The 23,985-nt window shown below is 48.5% G+C and overlaps 1 protein-coding gene across 2 annotated transcripts in view; it reads left to right on the top strand.

The window, feature by feature from the left end:
* Nucleotides 1–833: 833 nt before the first annotated feature.
* The window catches only part of LOC121008472 (solute carrier family 15 member 2-like), a 31,550-nt gene continuing 8,398 nt past the window's right edge, over nucleotides 834–23,985 (top strand). Inside the window, exons 1-15 of one of the 2 annotated variants that reach the window (XM_040441052.1) lie at nucleotides 834–882; nucleotides 11,827–11,888; nucleotides 14,558–14,645; nucleotides 17,391–17,532; nucleotides 17,725–17,817; nucleotides 17,895–17,994; nucleotides 18,079–18,169; nucleotides 18,290–18,367; nucleotides 18,778–18,860; nucleotides 20,004–20,090; nucleotides 20,676–20,765; nucleotides 20,996–21,040; nucleotides 22,673–22,705; nucleotides 23,078–23,166; nucleotides 23,257–23,338. In XM_040441052.1, coding sequence (XP_040296986.1) covers nucleotides 873–882; nucleotides 11,827–11,888; nucleotides 14,558–14,645; nucleotides 17,391–17,532; nucleotides 17,725–17,817; nucleotides 17,895–17,994; nucleotides 18,079–18,169; nucleotides 18,290–18,367; nucleotides 18,778–18,860; nucleotides 20,004–20,090; nucleotides 20,676–20,765; nucleotides 20,996–21,040; nucleotides 22,673–22,705; nucleotides 23,078–23,166; nucleotides 23,257–23,338 — 1,173 coding nt within the window. In that variant the 5' untranslated portion in view covers nucleotides 834–872. Of the gene's footprint in view, nucleotides 883–11,764; nucleotides 11,889–14,557; nucleotides 14,646–17,390; nucleotides 17,533–17,724; nucleotides 17,818–17,894; nucleotides 17,995–18,078; nucleotides 18,170–18,289; nucleotides 18,368–18,777; nucleotides 18,861–20,003; nucleotides 20,091–20,675; nucleotides 20,766–20,995; nucleotides 21,041–22,672; nucleotides 22,706–23,077; nucleotides 23,167–23,256; nucleotides 23,339–23,985 lie in introns of those variants that run through there. The other variant, XM_040441051.1, reaches the window with a different exon arrangement.

Raw genomic sequence — 23,985 nt, forward strand, 5'->3', positions numbered from 1 at the left:
CCTGACAGCGATCACATGATCAGACACTATGTATCCCCGGACGGTGATCACACGGTCAGACACTATGTATCCCCTGACGGCGATCACATGATCAGACACTATGTATCCCCTGACAGCGATCACATGATCAGACACTATGTATCCCCTGACGGTGATCACACGGTCAGACACTATGTATCCCCTGACGGCGATCACATGATCAGACACTATGAGCCTGATTTATCATTAGCTCAAGTCGACTTTTATTGGCTCTGCACTATGCGCGCCAGTTTTCTGAAAGTGGGCGTGTTTTCTTATGTAAATGAATCTCTACACAGATTTACTCTTGCGACAATTTAAAAAGTCGCAAAAAAATCACTCTTTTTAAAAGAACATGCAACTTTTTCGTAAAGACGTGCGACTTTTGTAAAGTCGCTTACTGACGGATAAACTGCTACCGTCAAATCACATTTATTACAGTCTTAAAGGGCCGATCATAAATCTGACTTGGCTAAAACTGACTTTAGCCATATGTGAAAGTGGAGTGAGCGGTCAGAGTCATGATAAATCTGGCCCCTATGTATCCACTGACAGTATTAACTCTTCATCCTCTCCACAGATCTCACAAGGTTCCTCCAGGATCTCATGACCCCATCTTCAAAAAACAACCAAGACCTTGTCTGTGAGCTTGGCCTGGTCCAAAGGTTCATGATAATTAGTCTTCACATCTCATCTTAATGAGTGAAAGTCTCTCCAGGATGTTATTGGCAGCCCAGGCGGAGGGCAGGACCCGGCGGGTGAATCATTCACCAGAATTGGGGAGCTGAAAAGTGTGATGCTCAGTGGGGTCGGGGCACATTTTGCCAGGAGAGCGCAGCACGCAGGATCCAGCCATGGGCGCAGGTAAAACATCAGCCCCCCTCCCCCAGATGTCAGCTTTGGGACACTCATTCCCATGTCTGATATTTCACTTGATGCATCACTGACGACGACTGCAACTTTGTATCTAATTCATTCAGTCCGATACTTTATTACTAATTCAGCATTTAAAGGGTTTCCCCAGAATAGACGTTATGAATGACATATGAATCGGACTGTTGCCACTCCTGTGTCACTGGGGGCCACACATGTAGGATCCCTTCTTACTGGGAGCTATGGGGGACCTCTGACTACTTGGTTGAATGGCAGGGAGTGTGTGATGATTATAACTCCCATCAGGTCTGAGGCTGATGTGATATAAACATCCATTGGAAGGAATTCACTTTCAGGTACAACATGCGTTTTAGGTAATTGTAGGGTAGGACAGGAAAGCTTTAGGACAGATGTAGCAGAGCTGAATTGGTCAGTTAACTGTTTCTATTCTGCACTGTGATAACTGGACTGTTTTATCTGCAGTCCTATGTAAGGCTGAGTAAAGGAGGTTTTCACATTTTATGAAGTCAGGCATCTCCTTCTGGGTGTTCAGTGCACAGCGGCGCCCGGCCCCCCAGGAACAGGATTGGATGGAAGCGCCAATGTGCATGGAAAGCGTAGAAGAGAAAGCAGCGCTGAACCAGACAGAGCAGCAGCAGTCCTATGTAAAACCACATCACATATTGTGATATCATCATGGGCTGTAACCAGTGGCAAACACAGCTCTGCTATATCTACAGCCCTGTGTGTTATATAAAGTAACGTATAATAACGACCTGGTGACTCAGATTGAATTTGGGTGAATTTGGGTGACACTGGCCATTGGTCGACGACTACTATATATAACACTGTCTATAATGTAATACCGAATATAATGAAATACGCACCTTCTCTTCCTGGTTACTGTTTATGGCAGGGACATTGAGCGGGGGAGGGGCCCTTTTTATTTTTAATAAATGGATTTAGTGAATCATGTATCCAGGGATGGTCACCCAGCTTTCCCAGACTCCTGACCAGCATATGGCTGCATCACCAGATATATTCACCATTCCGGACACTGGGAAGATGGAGGGTCATCCCTGCAGGAGAAGAGGCAGAGCCTCCGTGGGGACAGGGACTGAGGTGACAACCTGTGTACTGCGCTGCCGAATATGTCGGGGCTATATAAATAATAATGAAGATATGGCTGCACAGAAGAATTAGCGGACGCACATCATTCTCCGCGTCTATTCAGGTGAATTGTGGGGCTTCCCTGACATAGGTTGTTGCACCCCAGGCCAGGAGGTCATCTGAGATAAGGGGCTGGCAGCACGCCGCTTGTTAGTGCCTGTACGATGCCATTACAACTTATCATGGTGATAATCCCTCGACGCCAGCGCCAAAAGCTGGAACAGTATCAGGGGCCCCTGAAGTGTCCCCCTCCTCATCCCTTAAGCCTCATTTACACGTCAGTGTTCGGTCAGTGATTTTCATCAGTGATTGCGACCCAAAACCAGGTGCGGCTCCAAACCCAGAACAGGTGCAGATCTTTCGCTTATACCTTATGTCTGTGGAGGCTCCAATCCTGGCTCACAATCACTGATGGAAATCACTGACCGAACACTGACGTGTGAATGAGGCTTTATCCAGACTCTTGAGTCATCTGCCATAAAAGGATAGAAAATCCGAGCTTTAACCCTTCTTATGCCACAAATAATCCACACAACCCCAGGGAAGACGAGTCCCGGTGTCCTCCCCAGGTTCTGTGCAGCCATTTCAACATCTGGTTTTGGGAAAGTTGGGTGACTGCTCCCATCGCGGGTTATCACGGTCTTATTCAAATCATGTGACATTCTCTTGTCCCCATTTCCCTCCATGACTTGGAGGAGCTGCCATAAATTCCTGATGGGCCCCGTTATCATGAGACTGGTGGCCCCTGAATGCTGTACACTTCATTGAAGTCTATGGGAGGTGTGGGACCCCCACCCTCTCACCCCTCCCAGACCTGTCACCTTCTGCATCACCTTCTGTGTTGGTAAAAGGGGCACGGTTTATGACAGGACCAATTCTATGCTTTCTAGATACAATATTTGCACATTTTGATACACTATGGATACAATATTGATACATTAAAGTTATGCTATAGATACACTGTAGATACAGTAAAGGACGCCACATGCCTGTGAGATCTCAGTAATGGCAGGAGCACATGACGCTGCCTGTGCCCGCTCTGCTGGCATAGCACAGGAGAGCCTACACCGATGTGCCATGCAGAGCTTTTAGCTGAGTGCAGCGGGCACAAACAGCGCTGAGTGCTCCTGCCATTACTGAGCACGCTCCGTACACCACATGCATGTCAGCGGTGCACCAGTATACGGATTCCATAGTGCTGCAGACGCCATGAGCCTCTGGGGCCATTAAAACAGTAAAATAAATCAAACACATTCCAATCAGCCATTTAGAATTGTTTAAAATAAAGTTGTATAAAAGATAAGTTTCCTTTTGATTTGGGAGTCCTGTTTTGGGAAGTTTGTCACACTCCAGGAGGAATAACAGAGAAACAACACACGAGCTCTAGATGTTCCAGAATTGTTAGGTGCCAAGTATTTACTAAGACCTGTTGCGTCAGGAGAGGGGACCGGTCCTCTTTAAGGATGATCTGTGCCTCGGTATGTGAAGGGTGCGACCACAATAGAGGCCCAGTGTCCTCCTCTTATCTGCTGAGCGAAGATCTCGGAACCAGAAGAGGCGCTAGAGATCTCCCAATAAATGGTGGTGGATATGGCGGGCACAGCCTATTAGAGGAGGCACAGACTGTAGAATAAATCACCCCCCAAATCAATATGAGATTTACCTATAGCAGAAATGGCTGAATCTTCAATAGAACAGGGTAGAAAAGAGCAATTAAAGGGGTTGTCTCATCTCAGACAATGGGGGCATATCGCTATGATATGCCACGATTATCTTATAGGTGCGGGTACCACCGCAGAGATCCGCACTTATATGAAGAAAGGAGCCCCACAGAGTGGTGACCGAAGGACTGTGGTCCAGCCACCACAAAGCGGTCTCCCCTTAGAAGTGAATGGGAGCGCAACGCGCATGACTGGCCACCTCTCCACTTCTATGGGCCTGACGGAAATTGCTGAGTCAGCGCTCAGCTATTTATAGTGGCCCCAAAGAAATTTATGGATGGTGGCTGCGCATGCACAGTGCTCCCTCCACCACTTTTGGGGCTCCATTCTCGATATATGGAGCCCACACCTGTAAGACAATGGGGGCATATCCTATGAGACAACCCGTTTAATGTTCATGTGAGTTACATTTATAGCCACTAGTGGGCGCACATACACCGGAGATTTACGGAAAACACCTAGAGGTTTATTACATCACATTCAGTTACTTTACAGTGAAACACATTGTACTGCTCCCTGTTATCAGCCATTTCAGGGGAGAGGATGACTGTAGGACAGGAGAATACAGTCTATTGCCCCCTGTTATCAGCCATTTCAGGGGAGAGGATGACTGTAGGACAGGAGAATACAGTCTATTGCCCCCTGTTATCAGCCATTTCAGGGGAGAGGATGACTGTAGGACAGGAGAATACAGTCTATTGCTTCCTGTTATCAGCCATTTCAGGGGAGAGGATGACTGTAGGACAGGAGAATACAGTCTATTGTCCCCTGTTATCAGCCATTTCAGGGGAGAGGATGACTGTAGGACAGGAGAATACAGTCTATTGCCCCCTGTTATCAGCCATTTCAGGGGAGAGGATGACTGTAGGACAGGAGAATACAGTCTATTGCCCCCTGATATCAGCCATTTCAGGGGAGAGGATGACTGTAGGACAGGAGAATACAGTCTATTGCTCCCTGTTATCAGCCATTTCAGGGGAGAGGATGACTGTAGGACAGGAGAATACAATCTATTGCCCCCTGTTATCAGCCATTTCAGGGGGGAGGATGACTGTAGGACAGGAGAATACAGTCTATTGCCCCCTGTTATCAGCCATTTCAGGGGAGAGGACGACTGTAGGACAGGAGAATACAATCTATTGCCCCCTGTTATCAGCCATTTCAGGGGAGAGGATGACTGTAGGACAGGAGAATACAATCTATTGCTCCCTGTTATCAGCCATTTCAGGGGAGAGGATGACTGTAGGACAGGAGAATACAGTCTATTGCCCCCTGTTATCAGCCATTTCAGGGGAGAGGATGACTGTAGGACAGGAGAATACAATCTATTGCTCCCTGTTATCAGCCATTTCAGGGGAGAGGATGACTGTAGGACAGGAGAATACAATCTATTGCCCCTGTTATCAGCCATTTCAGGGGAGAGGATGACTGTAGGACAGGAGAATACAATCTATTGCTCCCTGTTATCAGCCATTTCAGGGGAGAGGATGACTGTAGGACAGGAGAATACAGTCTATTGCTCCCTGTTATCAGCCATTTCAGGGGAGAGGATGACTGTAGGACAGGAGAATACAGTCTATTGCTCCCTGTTATCAGCCATTTCAGGGGAGAGGATGACTGTAGGACAGGAGAATACAATCTATTGCCCCCTGTTATCAGCCATTTCAGGAGAGAGGATGACTGTAGGACAGGAGAATACAATCTATTGCTCCCTGTTATCAGCCATTTCAGGGGAGACGATGACTGTAGGACAGGAGAATACAATCTATTGCTCCCTGTTATCAGCCATTTCAGGGGAGAGGATGACTGTAGGACAGGAGGATACAGTCTACTGCCCCTGTTATCAGCCATTTCAGGGGAGAGGATTACTGTAGGACAGGAGAATACAGTCTATTGTCCCTGTTATCAGCCATTTCAGGGGAGAGGATGACTGTAGGACAGGAGGATACAGTCTACTGCCCCTGTTATCAGCCATTTCAGGGGAGAGGATGACTGTAGGACAGGAGAATACAATCTATTGTCCCTGTTATCAGCCATTTCAGGAGAGAGGCTGACTGTAGGACAGGAGAATACAGTCTATTGCTCCCTGTTATCAGCCATTTCAGGGGAGAGGATGACTGTAGGACAGGAGAATACAATCTATTGCTCCCTGTTATCAGACATTGCAGGGGAGAGGATGACTGTAGGACAGGAGAATACAGTCTATTGCTCCCTGTTATCAGCCATTTCAGGGGAGAGGATGACTGTAGGACAGGAGAATACAGTCTATTTCCCCCTGTTATCAGCCATTTCAGGGGAGAGGATGACTGTAGGACAGGGGAATACAGTCTATTACTCCCTGTTATCAGCCATTTCAGGGGAGAGGATGACTGTAGGACAGGAGAATACAGTCTATTTCCCCCTGTTATCAGCCATTTCAGGGGGGAGGATGACTGTAGGACAGGAGAATACAGTCTATTGCCCCTGTTATCAGCCATATCAGGGGAGAGGATGACTGTAGGACAGGAGAATACAGTCTATTGCCCCCTGTTATCAGCCATTTCAGGGGAGAGGATGACTGTAGTACAGGAGAATACAGTCTATTGCCCCCTGTTATCAGCCATTTCAGGGGAGAGGATGACTGTAGGACAGGAGAATACAGTCTATTGCTCCCTGTTATCAGCCATTTCAGGGGAGAGGATGACTGTAGGACAGGAGAATACAGTCTATTTCCCCCTGTTATCAGCCATTTCAGGGGAGAGGATGACTGTAGGACAGGGGAATACAGTCTATTACTCCCTGTTATCAGCCATTTCAGGGGAGAGGATGACTGTAGGACAGGAGAATACAGTCTATTGCCCCTGTTATCAGCCATATCAGGTGAGAGGATGACTGTAGGACAGGAGAATACAGTCTATTGCCCCCTGTTATCAGCCATTTCAGGGGAGAGGATGACTGTAGGACAGGAGAATACAATCTATTGCTCCCTGTTATCAGCCATTTCAGGGGAGAGGATGACTGTAGGACAGGAGAATACAGTCTATTGCTCCCTGTTATCAGCCATTTCAGGGGAGAGGATGACTGTAGGACAGGAGAATACAGTCTATTGCTCCCTGTTATCAGCCATTTCAGGGGAGAGGATGACTGTAGGACAGGAGAATACAATCTATTGCCCCCTGTTATCAGCCATTTCAGGAGAGAGGATGACTGTAGGACAGGAGAATACAATCTATTGCTCCCTGTTATCAGCCATTTCAGGGGAGAGGATGACTGTAGGACAGGAGAATACAATCTATTGCTCCCTGTTATCAGCCATTTCAGGGGAGAGGATGACTGTAGGACAGGAGGATACAGTCTACTGCCCCTGTTATCAGCCATTTCAGGGGAGAGGATTACTGTAGGACAGGAGAATACAGTCTATTGCTCCCTGTTATCGGCCATTTCAGGGGAGAGGATGACTGTAGGACAGGAGAATACAGTCTATTGCTCCTTGTTATCAGCCATTTCAGGGGAGAGGATGACTGTAGGACAGGAGAATACAGTCTATTGCCCCCTGTTATCAGCCAATTAAGGGGAGAGGATGACTGTAGTACAGGAGAATACAATCTATTGCCCCTGTTATCAGCCATTTCAGGGGAGAGGATGACTGTAGGACAGGAGAATACAGTCTATTGCCCCCTGTTATCAGCCATTTCAGGGGAGAGGATGACTGTAGGACAGAAGAATACAATCTATTGCTCCCTGTTATCAGCCATTCCAGGGGAGAGGATGAAAGTAGGACATGAGAATACAGTCTATTGCCCCTATTATCAGCCATTGCAGGGGAGAGGATGACTGTAGGACAGGAGAATACAATCTATTGCCCCCTGTTATCAGCCATTTCAGGGGAGAGGATGACTGTAGGACAGGAGAATACAATCTATTGCCCCCTGTTATCAGCCATTTCAGAGGAGAGGATGACTGTAGGACAGGAGAATACAATCTATTGCCCCCTGTTATCAGCCATTTCAGGGGAGAGGATGACTGTAGGACAGGAGATTAGTCTATTGCTCCCTGTTATCAGCAATTTCAGAGGAGAGGATGACTGTAGGACAGGAGAATAGTCTATTGCTCCCTGTTATCAGCCATTTCAGGGGAGAGGATGACTGTAGGACAGGAGAATACAGTCTATTGCCCTCTGTTATCAGCCATTTCAGGGGAGAGGATGACTGTAGGACAGGAGAATACAGTCTATTGCCCTCTGTTATCAGCCATTTCAGGGGAGAGGATGACTGTAGGACAGGAGAATACAGTCTATTTCCCCCTGTTATCAGCCATTTCAGGGGAGAGGATGACTGTAGGACAGGGGAATACAGTCTATTACTCCCTGTTATCAGCCATTTCAGGGGAGAGGATGACTGTAGGACAGGAGAATACAGTCTATTGCCCCCTGTTATCAGCCATTTCAGGGGGGAGGATGACTGTAGGACAGGAGAATACAGTCTATTGCCCCTGTTATCAGCCATATCAGGGGAGAGGATGACTGTAGGACAGGAGAATACAGTCTATTGCCCCCTGTTATCAGCCATTTCAGGGGAGAGGATGACTGTAGGACAGGAGAATACAATCTATTGCTCCCTGTTATCAGCCATTTCAGGGGAGAGGATGACTGTAGGACAGGAGAATACAGACTATTGCTCCCTGTTATCAGCCATTTCAGGGGAGAGGATGACTGTAGGACAGGAGAATACAGTCTATTGCTCCCTGTTATCAGCCATTTCAGGGGAGAGGATGACTGTAGGACAGGAGAATACAATCTATTGCCCCCTGTTATCAGCCATTTCAGGAGAGAGGATGACTGTAGGACAGGAGAATACAATCTATTGCTCCCTGTTATCAGCCATTTCAGGGGAGACGATGACTGTAGGACAGGAGAATACAATCTATTGCTCCCTGTTATCAGCCATTTCAGGGGAGAGGATGACTGTAGGACAGGAGGATACAGTCTACTGCCCCTGTTATCAGCCATTTCAGGGGAGAGGATTACTGTAGGACAGGAGAATACAGTCTATTGCTCCCTGTTATCGGCCATTTCAGGGGAGAGGATGACTGTAGTACAGGAGAATACAATCTATTGCCCCTGTTATCAGCCATTTCAGGGGAGAGGATGACTGTAGGACAGGAGAATACAGTCTATTGCCCCCTGTTATCAGCCATTTCAGGGGAGAGGATGACTGTAGGACAGAAGAATACAATCTATTGCTCCCTGTTATCAGCCATTCCAGGGGAGAGGATGAAAGTAGGACATGAGAATACAGTCTATTGCCCCTATTATCAGCCATTGCAGGGGAGAGGATGACTGTAGGACAGGAGAATACAATCTATTGCCCCCTGTTATCAGCCATTTCAGGGGAGAGGATGACTGTAGGACAGGAGAATACAATCTATTGCCCCCTGTTATCAGCCATTTCAGAGGAGAGGATGACTGTAGGACAGGAGATTAGTCTATTGCTCCCTGTTATCAGCAATTTCAGAGGAGAGGATGACTGTAGGACAGGAGAATACAGTCTATTGCTCCCTGTTATCAGCCATTTCAGGGGAGAGGATGACTGTAGGACAGGAGAATACAGTCTATTGCCCTCTGTTATCAGCCATTTCAGGGGAGAGGATGACTGTAGGACAGGAGAATACAGTCTATTGCCCTCTGTTATCAGCCATTCCAGGGGAGAGGATGACTGTAGGACAGGAGAATACAATCTATTGCTCCCTGTTATCAGCCATGTCAGGGGAGAGGATGACTGTAGGACAGGAGAATACAGTCTATTGCCCCCTGTTATCAACCATTTCAGGGGAGAGGATGACTGTAGGACAGAAGAATACAGTCTATTGCTTCCTGTTATCAGCCATTTCAGGGGAGAGGATGACTGTAGGACAGGAGAATACAGTCTATTGCCTCCTGTTATCAGCCATTCCAGGGGAGAGGATGACTGTAGGACAGGAGAATACAATCTATTGCCCCCTGTTATCAGCCATTTCAGGGGAGAGGATGACTGTAGTACAGGAGAATACAATCTATTGCTCCCTGTTATCAGCCATTTCAGGGGAGAGGATGACTGTAGGACAGGAGAATACAGTCTATTGCCCCCTGTTATCAGCCATTTCAGGGGAGAGGATGACTGTAGGACAGGAGAATACAGTCTATTGCTCCCTGTTATCAGCCATTTCAGGGGAGAGGATGACTGTAGTACAGGAGAATACAATCTATTGCTCCCTGTTATCAGCCATTTCAGGGGGAGGATGACTGTAGGACAGGAGAATACAATCTATTGCTCCCTGTTATCAGCCATTTCAGGGGAGAGGATGACTGTAGGACAGGAGAATACAATCTATTGCCCCCTGTTATCAGCCATTTCAGGGGAGAGGATGACTGTAGGACAGGAGAATACAATCTACTGCCTCCTGTTAGCAGCCATTTCAGGGGAGAGGATGACTGTAGGACAGGAGAATACAGTATATTGCTCCCTGTTATCAGCCATTTCAGGGGAGAGGATGACTGTAGGACAGGAGAATACAGTCTATTGCCCCCTGTTATCAGCCATATCAGGGGAGAGGATGACTGTAGGACAGGAGAATACAGTCTATTGCCCCCTGTTATCAGCCATATCAGGGGAGAGGATGACTGTAGGACAGGAGAATACAGTCTATTGCTCCCTGTTATCAGCCAATTAAGGGGAGAGGATGACTGTAGGACAGGAGAATACAGTCTATTGCCCCCTGTTATCAGCCATTTCAGGGGGTAGGATGACTGTAGTACAGGAGAATACAATCTATTGCTCCCTGTTATCAGCCATTTCAGGGGAGAGGATGACTGTAGGACAGGAGAATACAATCTATTGCTCCCTGTTATCAGCCATTTCAGGGGAGAGGATGACTGTAGGACAGGAGAATACAATCTATTGCTCCCTGTTATCAGCCATTTCAGGAGAGAGGATGACTGTAGGACAGGAGAATACAGTCTATTGCCCCCTGTTATCAGCCATTTCAGGGGGGAGGATGACTGTAGGACAGGAGAATACAGTCTATTGCCCCCTGTTATCAGCCATTTCAGGGTAGAGGATGACTGTAGGACAGGAGAATACAGTCTATTGCCTCCTGTTATCAGCCATTTCAGGGTAGAGGATGACTGTAGGACAGGAGAATACAGTCTATTGCTCCCTGTTATCGGCCATTTCAGGGGAGAGGATGACTGTAGGACAGGAGAATACAATCTATTGCTCCCTGTTATCAGCCATTTCAGGGGAGAGGATGACTGTAGGACAGGAGAATACAGTCTATTGCTCCCTGTTATCAGCCATTTCAGGAGAGAGGATGACTGTAGGACAGGAGAATGCAGTCTATTGCTCCCTGTTATCAGCCATTTCAGGGGAGAGGATGACTGTAGGACAGGAGAATACAGTCTATTGCCCCCTGTTATCAGCCATTTCAGGGGAGAGGATGACTGTAGGAAAGGAGAATACAGTCTATTGCTCCCTGTTATCAGCCATTTCAGAGGAGAGGATGACTGTAAGACAGGAGAATACAGTCTATTGCCCCCTGTTATCAGCCATTTCAGGGGAGAGGATGACTGTAGGACAGGAGAATACAGTCTATTGCCCCCTGTTATCAGCCATTTCAGGGGAGAGGATGACTGTAGGACAGGAGAATACAGTCTATTGTTCCCTGTTATCAGCCATTTCAGGGGAGAGGATGACTGTAGGACAGGAGAATACAGTCTATTGTTCCCTGTTAGAGTGGCATTCAGTAAGTATGGGAGGACGCCGGAGGAATAAAGAGTTAAGTCAGAGAGAGTTCCTGCTGATTAGAACGGAGGATGGAATTGAAGGGGTTAATGCCCTACAGAAGATCAAGGCCTGCAAATTGTATTGGGAGTCAGGTATGGAAGGGTTAATGGTGGAGGATCCTGGAGGTGAGCTGCACCCAGGAGGAGGAGCAGGTCAGGAAGACCTAAGGATGCAGTTTGAGGACTTTGGAGAGTGCGGCAGGATGTCTGGACCCATAGATGACCCGTTTGTTCTGTCTCTCCCAGGGAAAAAGTCCGGAGTGGGGAAATTCTTTGCCAAAGAGTCAAGTCCCACCAGGAAAGTGCCGGTAAGTGTTCCTATGATACTATTAAATGCTTAATTCATCCTCACCCCCAGCTGTAGCGCCGAGGACGATGCCCCAGTTCTTCCCAAATCACAACATTTTCTGCATTTCCACTCTTCTGTTTCATAACAAACTTGGCAAAAACTGATCAGAAGGATGATTATAGGGATCAACCACTCAGAGCACAGCCCATTCAGCAACTACTACTCTCAAGAGCTCTCACAACACTGTATCTACTGCTCCCAGGAGTACCAACAACTCTCTATCTACTACTCCCAGGAGTACCAACATCTCTGTATATACTACTCCTGGGAGTACCAACACCTCTGTATCTACTGCTCCTCGGAGTACCAACACCTCTGTATCTACTACTCCTGGGAGTACCAACACCTCTGTATATACTGCTCCCAGGAATACCAACATCTCTGTATCTACTACTCCCGGGAGTACCAACACCTCTGTATCTACTACTCCTGGGAGTACCAACACCTCTGTATCTACTACTCCTGGGAGTACCAACACCTCTGTATCTACTGCTCCTGGGAGTACCAACACCTCTGTATCTACTGCTCCCAGGAGTACCAACATCTCTGTATCTACTACTCCTGGGAGTACCAACATCTCTGTATCTATTACTCCCGGGAGTACTAACACCTCTGTATCTACTACTCCCGGGAGTACCAACATCTCTGTATCTACTACTCCCGGGAGTTTCAATACCTCTGTATCTACTACTCCCGGGAGTACCAACATCTCTGTATCTACTACTCCCGGGAGTATCAATACCTCTGAATCTACTACTCCCGGGAGTACCAACACCTCTGTATCTACTCCTCCCGGGAGTACCAACATCTTTGTATCTACTACTCCCGGGAGTACCAACATCTCTGTATCTACTACTCCCGGGAGTACCAACATCTCTGTATCTACTACTCCCGGGAGTACCAACATCTCTGTATCTACTACTCCCGGGAGTACCAACATCTTTGTATCTACTACTCCCAGGAGTACCAACATCTCTGTATCTACTACTCCCGGGAGTACCAACATCTCTGTATCTACTACTCCTAGGAGTACCAATACCTCTGCATCTACTGCTCCCGGGAGTACCAACATCTCTGTATCTACTTCTCCCGGGAGTACCAACATCTCTGTATCTACTACTCCCGGGAGTTTTAACATCTCTGTATCTACTACTCCCGGGAGTTTTAACATCTCTGTATCTACTACTCCTGGGAGTACCAGCACCTCTGTATCTGCTAATCCTGGGAGTACCAACACCTCTGTATCTACTACTCCCGGAAGTACCAACACCTCTGTATCTACTACTCCCGGGAGTACCAACATCTATGTATCTACTACTCCCGGGTGTACCAACATCTCTGTATCTACTACTCCCAGGAGTACCAACATCTCTGTATCTACTACTCCCGGGAGTAGCAACATCTCTGTATCTACTACTCCTGGGAGTACCAACATCTCTGTATCTACTACTCCCGGGAGTACCAACACCTATGTATCTACTGCACCCGGGAGTATCAACACCTCTGTATCTACTATTCCCGGGAGTACCAACATCTATGTATCTACTGCTCCCGGGAGTATCAACCTCTATGTTTCTACTGCTCCCGGGAGTACCAACACCTCTGTAACTACTGCTCCCGGGAGTACCAACACCTCTGTATCTACTACTCCCGGGAGAACCAACATCTCTGTATCTACTACTCCCGGGAGTACTAACATCTATGTATTTACTACTCCTGGGAGTACCAACATCTTTGTATCTACTACTCCCGGAAGTACCAACATCTCTGTATCTACTACTCCTGGGAGTACAAACATCTCTGTATCTACTGCTCCCAGGAGTACCAACATCTCTGTATCTACTATTCCCGGAAGTACCAACATCTCTGTATCTACTACTCCTGGGAGTACCAACACCTCTGTATCTACTGCTCCCGGGAGTACCAACATCTCTGTATCTACTACTCTTGGGAGTACCAACATCTCTGTATCTACTACTCCTGGGAGCACATACATCTCTGTATCTACTACTCCTGGGAGTACCAACACCTCTGTATCTACTGCTCCCGGGAGTACCAACATCTCTGTATCTACTACTCCTGGGAGTACCAACATCTCTGTATCTACTACTCCTGGGAGTATTAACACCTCTGTATCTACTACTCCTGGGAGTACCAACACCTCTGTATCTACTACTTCCGGGAGTACCAACATCTATGTATCTACTACTCCCGGGAGTACCAACATCTATGTATCTACTACTTCCGGGAGTACCAACATCTATGTATCTACTACTCCCGGGAGTACCAACACCTCTGTATCTACTACTCATGGGAGTACCAACACCTCTGTATCTACTACTCATGGGAGTAACAACACCTCTGTATCTACTACTCCCGGGAGTACCAACACCTCTGGATCTACTACTCTTGGGAGTACCAACACCTCTGTAGCTACTACTCCTGGGAGTACCAACACCTCTGTAGCTACTACTCCTGGGAGTACCAACACCTCTGTAGCTACTACTCATGGGAGTACCAACACCTCTGTATCTACTACTCCCGGGAGTACCAACACCTCTGGATCTACTACTCTTGGGAGTACCAACATCTCATGAAATCCTCTGATTTGTTTCTTGCTTGTTGCAGTCATTATGTGGAACCAACTACCCCCTGAGTATTATGTTCATCATCGTGAACGAGTTCTGCGAACGATTCTCATACTATGGCATGAAAGGTAAGTCTGTACCACCTATAATCACACATGTGATGTTGGCGTGTTCAGTGCGTGTGCCCGCTCCTGGCTATTGTTCATTCTTTTCAGACATTATCAGAACATTTCTGTCTCTTTAGGGACAATTTTTAGACACTTTACTGGGAAAGGTTTTGACACACAGGTGATGTCTCCTATGTTCCTTTTCTTCTCCTTCCAGCCCAGACTACCATGACGACTTCTTCTAGCTATGACTAGAGTTTAATACCAATACATTTTTAGCTCTTTTCTTTTTCAGTACCCCCACCTATTCCTCGCCCTGCATACAAACTTCTGCCCTGCCACCCCTTTAACAGCACCATCCGGCTGCTGAACCAGGTCCCCTTATATCTATAGTTAGCCAAAACAGATAGTGCCACAGATGGTTATGGCGCCCCACACAATATCAGAACCCCATTTTGTGCCCTACATAGAAATGTGCCCTCTTAGCACCTGAACACAGTGCAATAAACTAGGCCCCTTAGTGCCCCACATACCGTAATAGAGTGCCTTTAGGGCCCTTCTCTTCCAGTTTGCACCATGAGCTCTTAGGGGCATGGCACAGGTGGGTACAATGATATCCCTGCATTGCGCCAGCCTACATTGAGTTTCTGGTGCCTTGCTGAGGGTGCACCACCATCCTTATGCTTACTGCACCCCCGAGTGCCCCTCTCAGGACCCCTCACAGCTGCCGCAGCCGCGGTTGTTATAGATGATGGGACAAGATGCCTGGAGGGAACAAGTCCAAAGTACTGTGAACCAGGCAGATGTTATCAGTGCCATCCTCAGTCCTGACCTCGGATCTTTATCTTTTATTGGCTATAAAAATCAATGACTCTGATGTCAGAATGCTCTAGACACACAGCGGCGCCCAGAAATATTGTACGGGGGAGGACGGAGGTAGATCTGACCATGCTGAACCCTTCACGATGCCGTTATGACTGGGGGAACTGGGAATGTGCAGCATTATGTTGAGCGCAATAAAATCAATGGGCATCTATATAATGTACAGGACCAGCGGCCCCTCCAGAAAGTGAGCTACTTCCCTCCATTCTGGTCACTAGAGGGGGTCTCCAGAGGGGGCAACTGAGAAAACCACACAAAGTATAGGAGAAAAATCTGCCCCCCCCCTCCAAGCATTACCTCCTCCATTTATCCCCCCTCAATCTCCAAGCATCAGCTGCCCCATTTACCCCCCATACTAATGATGTTCCCTGGTACTCCTCCATCTCAGGTAGATGGCGCCTGCAGCGTCCGTGGCCCGGTGGGGGCAGGACTGGGAGGTTCTGGTATGTAGGTTAATAGTGGCTGCACTTAGAGTGCTTGTTGCATTTGTCACAAGTTTAGGGAGCGACGAGCAAAACCCATTCATTGTGCAATGAGAAGCTCTGAGACTTTCTCATAGGCTTTGTATTTTACGGTTTCACAATTTTCAAAATCTCTGCTTGCTGTCAGTGAAAGGCAGCATCCTGGCAATACCTTTCGCAGCTGAGAGCTTGTTACAGTGAATCTAGTCTAGACATTCCTCTGTGAGACTGATACATTGTAACAATCCATCAGGCAGAGATTTGTGCTGTTTTTTGTGCTCGCTGAATTGACGGCTCGGGCTGCGTGCGGCTGCACTGGAGCTAATGGCCGCCATCTTGTAAGACTGAAGCCATCTGACTCTACAGGCTGCGAAGGTGACGGAGGTCGGGCATATTAAAATCCTTCATGCCTGATCCCTCCTTTCTCCCTGAGTCAGGATTCCACCACATACGCTAGATAGTCAGTCCTGCGGGTTTGGCGAGCTAATGTTTATGGGCACCCCTATGTGGGCGCAGGCTGGCACATGATGTCCATACCCGCCTGTACATGTTGTATAGCCCACTTGCAGTGATTGCTGCGCTTCATATGGAGCCTCGGAGCAGAATCATCACAGCTGGATCGTTTCCCAGATTCTCTGCTTCCCAAATAGAAAAGAGAACAAGAAGTTCCTGCGCCACAACGAACAGAGAAGCCTCACCTTCTGTACGGTCACCAACACGAGGACAGTCCGGACATTAAAGGGCCGGCGTCCAACCACTGAATGAAGAAACAATCAGCACTGGACTGTGTTTTTCATTTTCTCACCATTTCCACAATCCCTGCTTGCTGTCAATAAATAGCTCAATCACAACTTTGTAATATACTGTGTTTCCATTACTCACAAGTTCCAAGATCTCTGCTTGCTGTCAACAATTAAGAACATTTTTCCTCATCCTGAAAGCCAGTATGGACTATTGCCTCTCACAGCTGAGGGTTTGTTACAGTTGTATCCGTTATAAACAATCCTCCATGAAGTAAAACCACCAGCCGCACAAATCTCTTTAGTAAGCTGATAGTTTGTTACAATGTGTCAGTGCAGGTAACAATGTATCAGACTAGAGTCCAGGTTGATTTGCTGGATACAATTGTATCAAACCCTCAACTGTCAGATGACGGGTTTTCAGCCTCTGGATAGAAACAGCGATGTATCTATTTAATATAATTTTACTGGTAGGAATATTGATTACAATTGTAGCCACCATATACAGCAGAACGTCCCCTGAGCTATAGGGCTCATGGAGAATGAGGGGCCCCAGCTTAGATCCCTCCTCTCCAGGGAACCAGAGCCCCTCTGAGCTGTGGGGCTTCTGGTGATGCCCCCATGTTCTCCTTGTTGTCGGAGGCCTCTCCATGCCATCCATTAATCTGTCTGTTTCCCCCCAGCCGTCCTCACCCTGTATTTCGTGAATTATCTGCACTGGGATAGGAACTTGTCCACCACCGTCTACCACGCCTTCAGTGGTCTCTGCTACTTCACCCCCATTATTGGCGCCCCCATTGCTGACGCTTGGCTGGGAAAATTCAAGTAAGAGCCTTCCTGAATCACCATGTGCATTCCAGTGTATTTTGGGCAGGGCCATGTTCTTGGGTCCATGTTGATGCGTAGGCTCCATAGGAAATGATGAGAGTGATACACCGATGGGTGCACGGGTCACCGTCCCTGTGGTGTATCACAGGACTCTCCGTATGACCCTTGACCCTCTGTCTCTTATTGCAGCACCATATTTTGGCTCTCCATCCTGTACGTCATTGGTCATGTGATCAAATCCGTGGGCGCCATTCCAACGGTGGGGAACACAGAGGTGCACGTGTAAGTACACTCCTGACATGTATGGCCGGAACATTGGGCGACCAAGCCTCGTATAAACCCTGAACCATTTCTCGCAGGGCGCTGTCTATCATCGGGCTGATCGCCATTGCATTTGGTACTGGTGGGATTAAGCCGTGCGTCTCTGCCTTCGGAGGTGACCAGTTCAAGGAAGAACATGTGAGATCTGATGACCTTGGGAGCCTATACTTTTTTTCAGCCCTGGTAGTTGCTTTCTTACCCAAATGTTTGCCTTATTTTTAGGTACAAGAAAGAGCCAAGTTCTTCTCCATCTTCTACTTGGCCATCAACGCCGGGAGTCTCATCTCCACCTTTGTGACCCCTGTGCTCCGAGGTGGGTACTGAGATTAGATCTGCTCCTGCACCCCAGGATCCTGTCACCCCATGTCCAACCTTATCCTAAACCCTCTGACCCTCCCTGACACTGGTCGCTGACTCTGCTCTTCCTTTGCAGGAGACGTCCAGTGTTTCGGCACGGATTGCTACGCGTTGGCGTTCGGAGTCCCAGCTGCACTGATGTTATTTGCACTCAGTAAGTATTCTAACTTACTCTGAATTCCTTCAATGCGGCATCTGATCTGCTTCTTGGAAAGCTGAATGACAACCAAACCCCTGATGACAGATGTGACTGGTTATGTGGTAGTATGGGGGTGGAGGGTGCGCCACGTTGTCAGAGATTTGGACTCTGGGACAGTATTTTTTTGGTAACACTAAGTGAATCCCCGCCTCTTGCGCAGCCCAGAGCTCACTGACGCCATGCTGTTCCACTCCGCGTACTAATGTGGATCTGTTTTCACGATGAATGTGTCATCTGTGTGTTTGTCACAAATGACCAGTTCACCTCATAGAGACAGAGGTGTCTCAGGTCTCGTCAGGACGTCTCGAGAACTTTGTCCGTCCGTCTTCCCTCCCCCACTGACTCTTCTTTCTCCTGTCTTCTAGTTGTGTTTGTCAGCGGCAGCGGCATGTACCAGAAGTATCCGCCGCAGGGGAACATATTGGGCTCGGTCTTCAAGTGCATTGGTGTAAGTTTTGGCGGAGGATGGGCCGTCACCATGAATGGAAACAATGTATCAGAATGTTTCCAAAACAGAATTCACTCATTGGATTCATCCAGAGTCAGAGACATCCGGCTTCCTCTACAAAAAGGCTCTGTTCACACTGTGGTCAGAGGCAGATCGGACAGAAAGAACAGCAAATAATACAGCCTGAACGCCCCCATTATAAGTCACTGGGGGCCGCGGTATCGGCTGTACGATGGATCCGCGCTGTTGCCTAAATCCCTCCACGGAGAGTAATAATCATAGGAAGCATCCAGAAGGTGACCGAATACTTCTCACATCTGAGGCTTTGTTACAAGTGTATCCAGTCCAGACAATCCTCACTCCATACAAATACATTTTACCTGCATTGATACATTGTAACAAACTAACATTAGGACAGGAAAGAGCTATGTGCTGCCGATTGTCTACACTGCAACACTGTAACAAACGAGTGATGGATTTCTGCTGTTGTGTTTTGCGTTGACTGGATACAAGTGTTACAAACCATCAGCGGAGACAAGTATTCTGAATTTGAAGGGCTTCCCATCTTAGGATGAAGGCGAATGTTTCCATTCACTGACAGAAAACAGAGCTATGTGGATGGTACTGCCATAGAGCAGAATTTGCTTCCTCTCTTCTCGCTTGGTATATACATGATATATCGCTGCACACCTCTATAGGGGTTGTAGAGGTGCAATATCACGCAAGCCCTAATACCTGGGGGCCCCTAGACCACCCGGGCACCGAGGATACACTTACATACAGCTGAAGTCACAAAGCTCTTATTATAGTGCAGGCATGCTCAACCCGCGGCCCTCCAGCTGTTGCAAAACTACAACTCCCATCATTCCCTGACAGCCTACAGAAGGGCATTGTGGGAGATGTAGATTTACAACAGCTGGAGGGCCGCAGGTTGAGCATCCCTGTTATAGCGGAGACAGAGCCCAGGCAGAGTCACATATATCACATGCGGACAGTTATGTGGGGGCCCCGGTGGATCACTTATCTTGGGGCCCCCTGGATTATTCAGCAGGCAGATAGAGGCACTTGTCCTGAGGGGTCCCTAGGAGGGCCCCTGTAGTAAGGTGCTATAGGTGATCACCTCATGTCACTGGTTTATTTCAGTTTGCCATCAAGAACCGCTGGAACCATCGCTCCAAAGAACATCCCAAGAGGGAGCACTGGCTGGACTGGGCCAGCGAGAAGTATACGGTGAGTACGCGCCGTCCGCTGATCAGGAAATCTGAGAGACCTTACAATGGTGCAGGGAGAATGAGGGTTATAGTCCAACAATGGCTGAGCGAGCGGCGTCCTGCAACCGGATACAATACTCCATACAGTAACGGAGTCCATTCATCACATCATACGATTGAAATGTTTGCTTGGCTCAAACTGCGCTGGGAACTCTGGGTACAGCTGGGGGGTCACACCTTATTATGGAGCTATGATCAGGCGACAACCTCCATCTACTGGGGAGTCAAAGGAAGGCTATCCAAATGAGGGGCAGAAGGGATCATTCACACAGCACCCAGAGCTGCATTTACAATTCTGCTAGTTGTTAGTGGAAACAGTGAGCAAACTAGTGGATAGACCAGACACCCCCGTGCTGAGGTCCTATAATACAGGGGGGGGGGGGGGGGGGGTAGTTTTTCCTCCATCACTGACTGTACAGGGTCCAGTGTAAAGATGACACTTCCCAGAAAAGGAGCCTCTGTGCAGATGCTGGGAGATTTCAGCTCTGGAGCTGCTGCTTCTGATTTGTACAATCTGTTTTACAGACTTTCCCTTTTGTTCCAGAAAAAACTGATCACAGAAGTGAAGATGGTGACGAAGGTCCTGTTCCTGTACATCCCTCTGCCCATGTTCTGGGCGCTCTTCGACCAGCAGGTAAATATAATGGTGGCTCGTCTAAGGCAAGTCCAGGTGGATTTCCTTACATACTCTGATTCATAATCCAACATGTCTATTTCTCATTTTACCCTGACACCAGAGGGCGCTGTAGAAATAACTGGAGATAATGATGTGAATGTATAAAAAGGAAACAATCAGCACGAGGCTGTTGTGCAGGCGCTGGGTGTAGACATCCGCCGTTCTGACAACCTTCTCTTCTGTTTCAGGGATCCCGCTGGACTCTACAGGCTACAAGAATGAACCTGGATTTTGTGAGTGTGAATAGGGATCGTCCCGCTCTCATATATCGGGTGCAGGTCAGGACGGGAGCCTTCCTGTAGGCATCAACTGCTATGGAGCCAACGAGGAAATGGGAGGCCCTGGCATGGGCAGCAACTCGCCGCCTGTCCTGGGGTGGGCCAGTACACTAGTATCTGCTTGGACAGTTTCTTCCCCTTCGTGGAAAGTGGGGGTTATTGTTCAGCTTGGCTTCATCATTGCCCTCCCCCATAAGTGCGGTGTTCCTCTTCTTCATAGACATCACAGTGACAGCAAAGAAGAGATGCAGCATCTGGTCCGTGTCTCCTACAAGACATGGGGGTGCGAGTGATGACCCCCTGGCTCCCCTGTGCCAGTGCTGGGGGTGAGATGCAGAGATTCCTCACCAGCAGGGGCGCTCTATCTCCTACATGACTACAGATCCCATGTCCGCCCAGTCATAGGGGGCATCTCCACACAACAGGACATGGGCGCCCAGTCATAGGGGGCATCTCCACACGACAGGACATGGGCGCCCAGTCACAGGGGGCATCTGTACTGATCTCCCCAGGACCGGAAATGGGCGCCCAGTCATAGGGCGGCATCTGTACTGATCTCCACACGACAGGACATGGGCGCCCAGTCATAGGGGGCATCTCCACACGACAGGACATGGGCGCCCAGTCATAAGGGGCATCTCCACACAACAGGACATGGGCGCCCAGTCATAGGGGGCATCTACACACGACAGGACATGGGCGCCCAGTCTTAGGGGGCATCTCCACACGACAGGACATGGGCGCCCAGTCATAGGGGGCATCTCCACACAACAGGACATGGGCGCCCAGTCATAGGGGGCATCTCCACACGACAGGACATGGGCGCCCAGTCTTAGGGGGCATCTCCACACGACAGGACATGGGCGCCCAGTCTTAGGGGGCATCTCCACACGACAGGACATGGGCGCCCAGTCATAGGGGGCATCTGTACTGATCTCCACACGACAGGACATGGGCGCCCAGTCATAGGGGGCATCTGTACTGATCCCCACACGACAGGACATGGGCGCCCAGTCTTAGGGGGCATCTCCACACGACAGGACATGGGCGCCCAGTCTTAGGGGACATCTCCACACGACAGGACATGGGCGCCCAGTCATAGGGGGCATCTGTACTGATCTCCACACGACAGGACATGGGCGCCCAGTCATAGGGGGCATCTGTACTGATCTCCACACGACAGGACATGGGCGCCCAGTCATAGGGGGCATCTGTACTGATCTCCACACGACAGGACATGGGCGCCCAGTCATAGGGTGCATCTCCACACGATAGGACATGGGCGCCCAGTCATAGGGGGCATCTCCACACGATAGGACATGGGCGCCCAGTCATAGGGGGCATCTGTACTGATCTCCACACGACAGGACATGGGCGCCCAGTCATAGGGGGCATCTGTACTGATCTCCACACGACAGGACATGGGCGCCCAGTCATAGGGTGCATCTTCACACGATAGGACATGGGCGCCCAGTCATAGGGGGCATCTCCACACGATAGGACATGGGCGCCCAGTCATAGGGGGCATCTCCACACGACAGATCATGGGCGCCCAGGCTCATTTATGTTTCTTCATTTTTTTTGCAGAAAGGATTCGTGGCTCAGCCCGACCAGCTACAGGTAAGATGGGACTACTGGGTAAACTGGACTGTAAGAAGGATATCCATCATGTGTGACTCCACCATTATATCGTATTATATGATATTCTGCTGCAGTAAGTCCTTAGCTTTGTGATCTGGAGTTACTTCATCTCTTACACTCCAGTCACATCTAAAGCTGCAGCCACAATTCTGCTATTCTGGTAAACTGCAGTGTATTTGGCATAGTTATGATTGCAACTCTGGAAGACAAGTACCAAGGTCGGTGGCGCAGTCACAGGGCACATGGTTATGGGGGTGCTGAGTCCTCCAGTGCCAATCACTGTGCCGCCACGTACACTGCATGTGCCTTGTGAGGTACCTGGTGATAACCCGCGGATCATCTCCCCATCAGATCCTGAACCCTCTCCTCATCCTCATCCTCATCCCCGTCTTTGACCTCGGCATCTACCCTCTGGTCAAACTCTGCAAGATCAACTTCAAGTGAGTGACGACCGGGGCAATAATCTGAACCTGAAAACAGAGGGGGGGTCGAATGATACAACAATGAGTAACCACTCTCATCATCCTCAGGCCTATTCCCAAGATGGCAATTGGTATGATCATAGCAGCCCTGGCGTTCGTAGTGGCCACAGTGGTAGAGATCAAAATCATAGTAAGTGAATTTATTATAGGAGAGTGTATCTAATCCTATCCTGTGTGATACTGTCTGCTGAACTGTGTATCTAATCCTATCCTGTGTGATACTGCCTGCTGAGCTGTGTATCTAATCCTATGCTGTGTGATACTGCCTGCTGAGCTGTGTATCTAATCCTATCATGTGTGATACTGTCTGCTGAGCTGTGTATCTAATCCTATCCTGTGTGATACTGTCTGCTGAGCTGTGTATCTAATCCTACCATGTGTGATACTGCCTGCTGAGCTGTGTATCTAATCCTATCATGTGTGATACTGTCTGCTGAGCTGTGTATCTAATCCTATCATGTGTGATACTGTCTGCTGAGCTGTGTATCTAATCCTATCCTGTGTGATACTGTCTGCTGAGCTGTGTATCTAATCCTACCATGTGTGATACTGTCTGCTGAGCTGTGTATCTAATCCTATCCTGTGTGATACCGTCTGCTGAGCTGTGTATCTAATCCTATCCTGTGTGATACCGTCTGCTGAGCTGTGTATCTAATCCTATCCTGTGTGATACCGTCTGCTGAGCTGTGTATCTAATCCTGTTCTGTGTGATACTGTCTGCTGAGCTGTGTATCTAATCCTGTCCTGTGTGATACTGTCTGCTGAGCTGTGTATCTA

This window comes from Bufo bufo, chromosome 7, assembly GCF_905171765.1.
Source record: "Bufo bufo chromosome 7, aBufBuf1.1, whole genome shotgun sequence".
Lineage (NCBI taxonomy): Eukaryota > Metazoa > Chordata > Amphibia > Anura > Bufonidae > Bufo > Bufo bufo.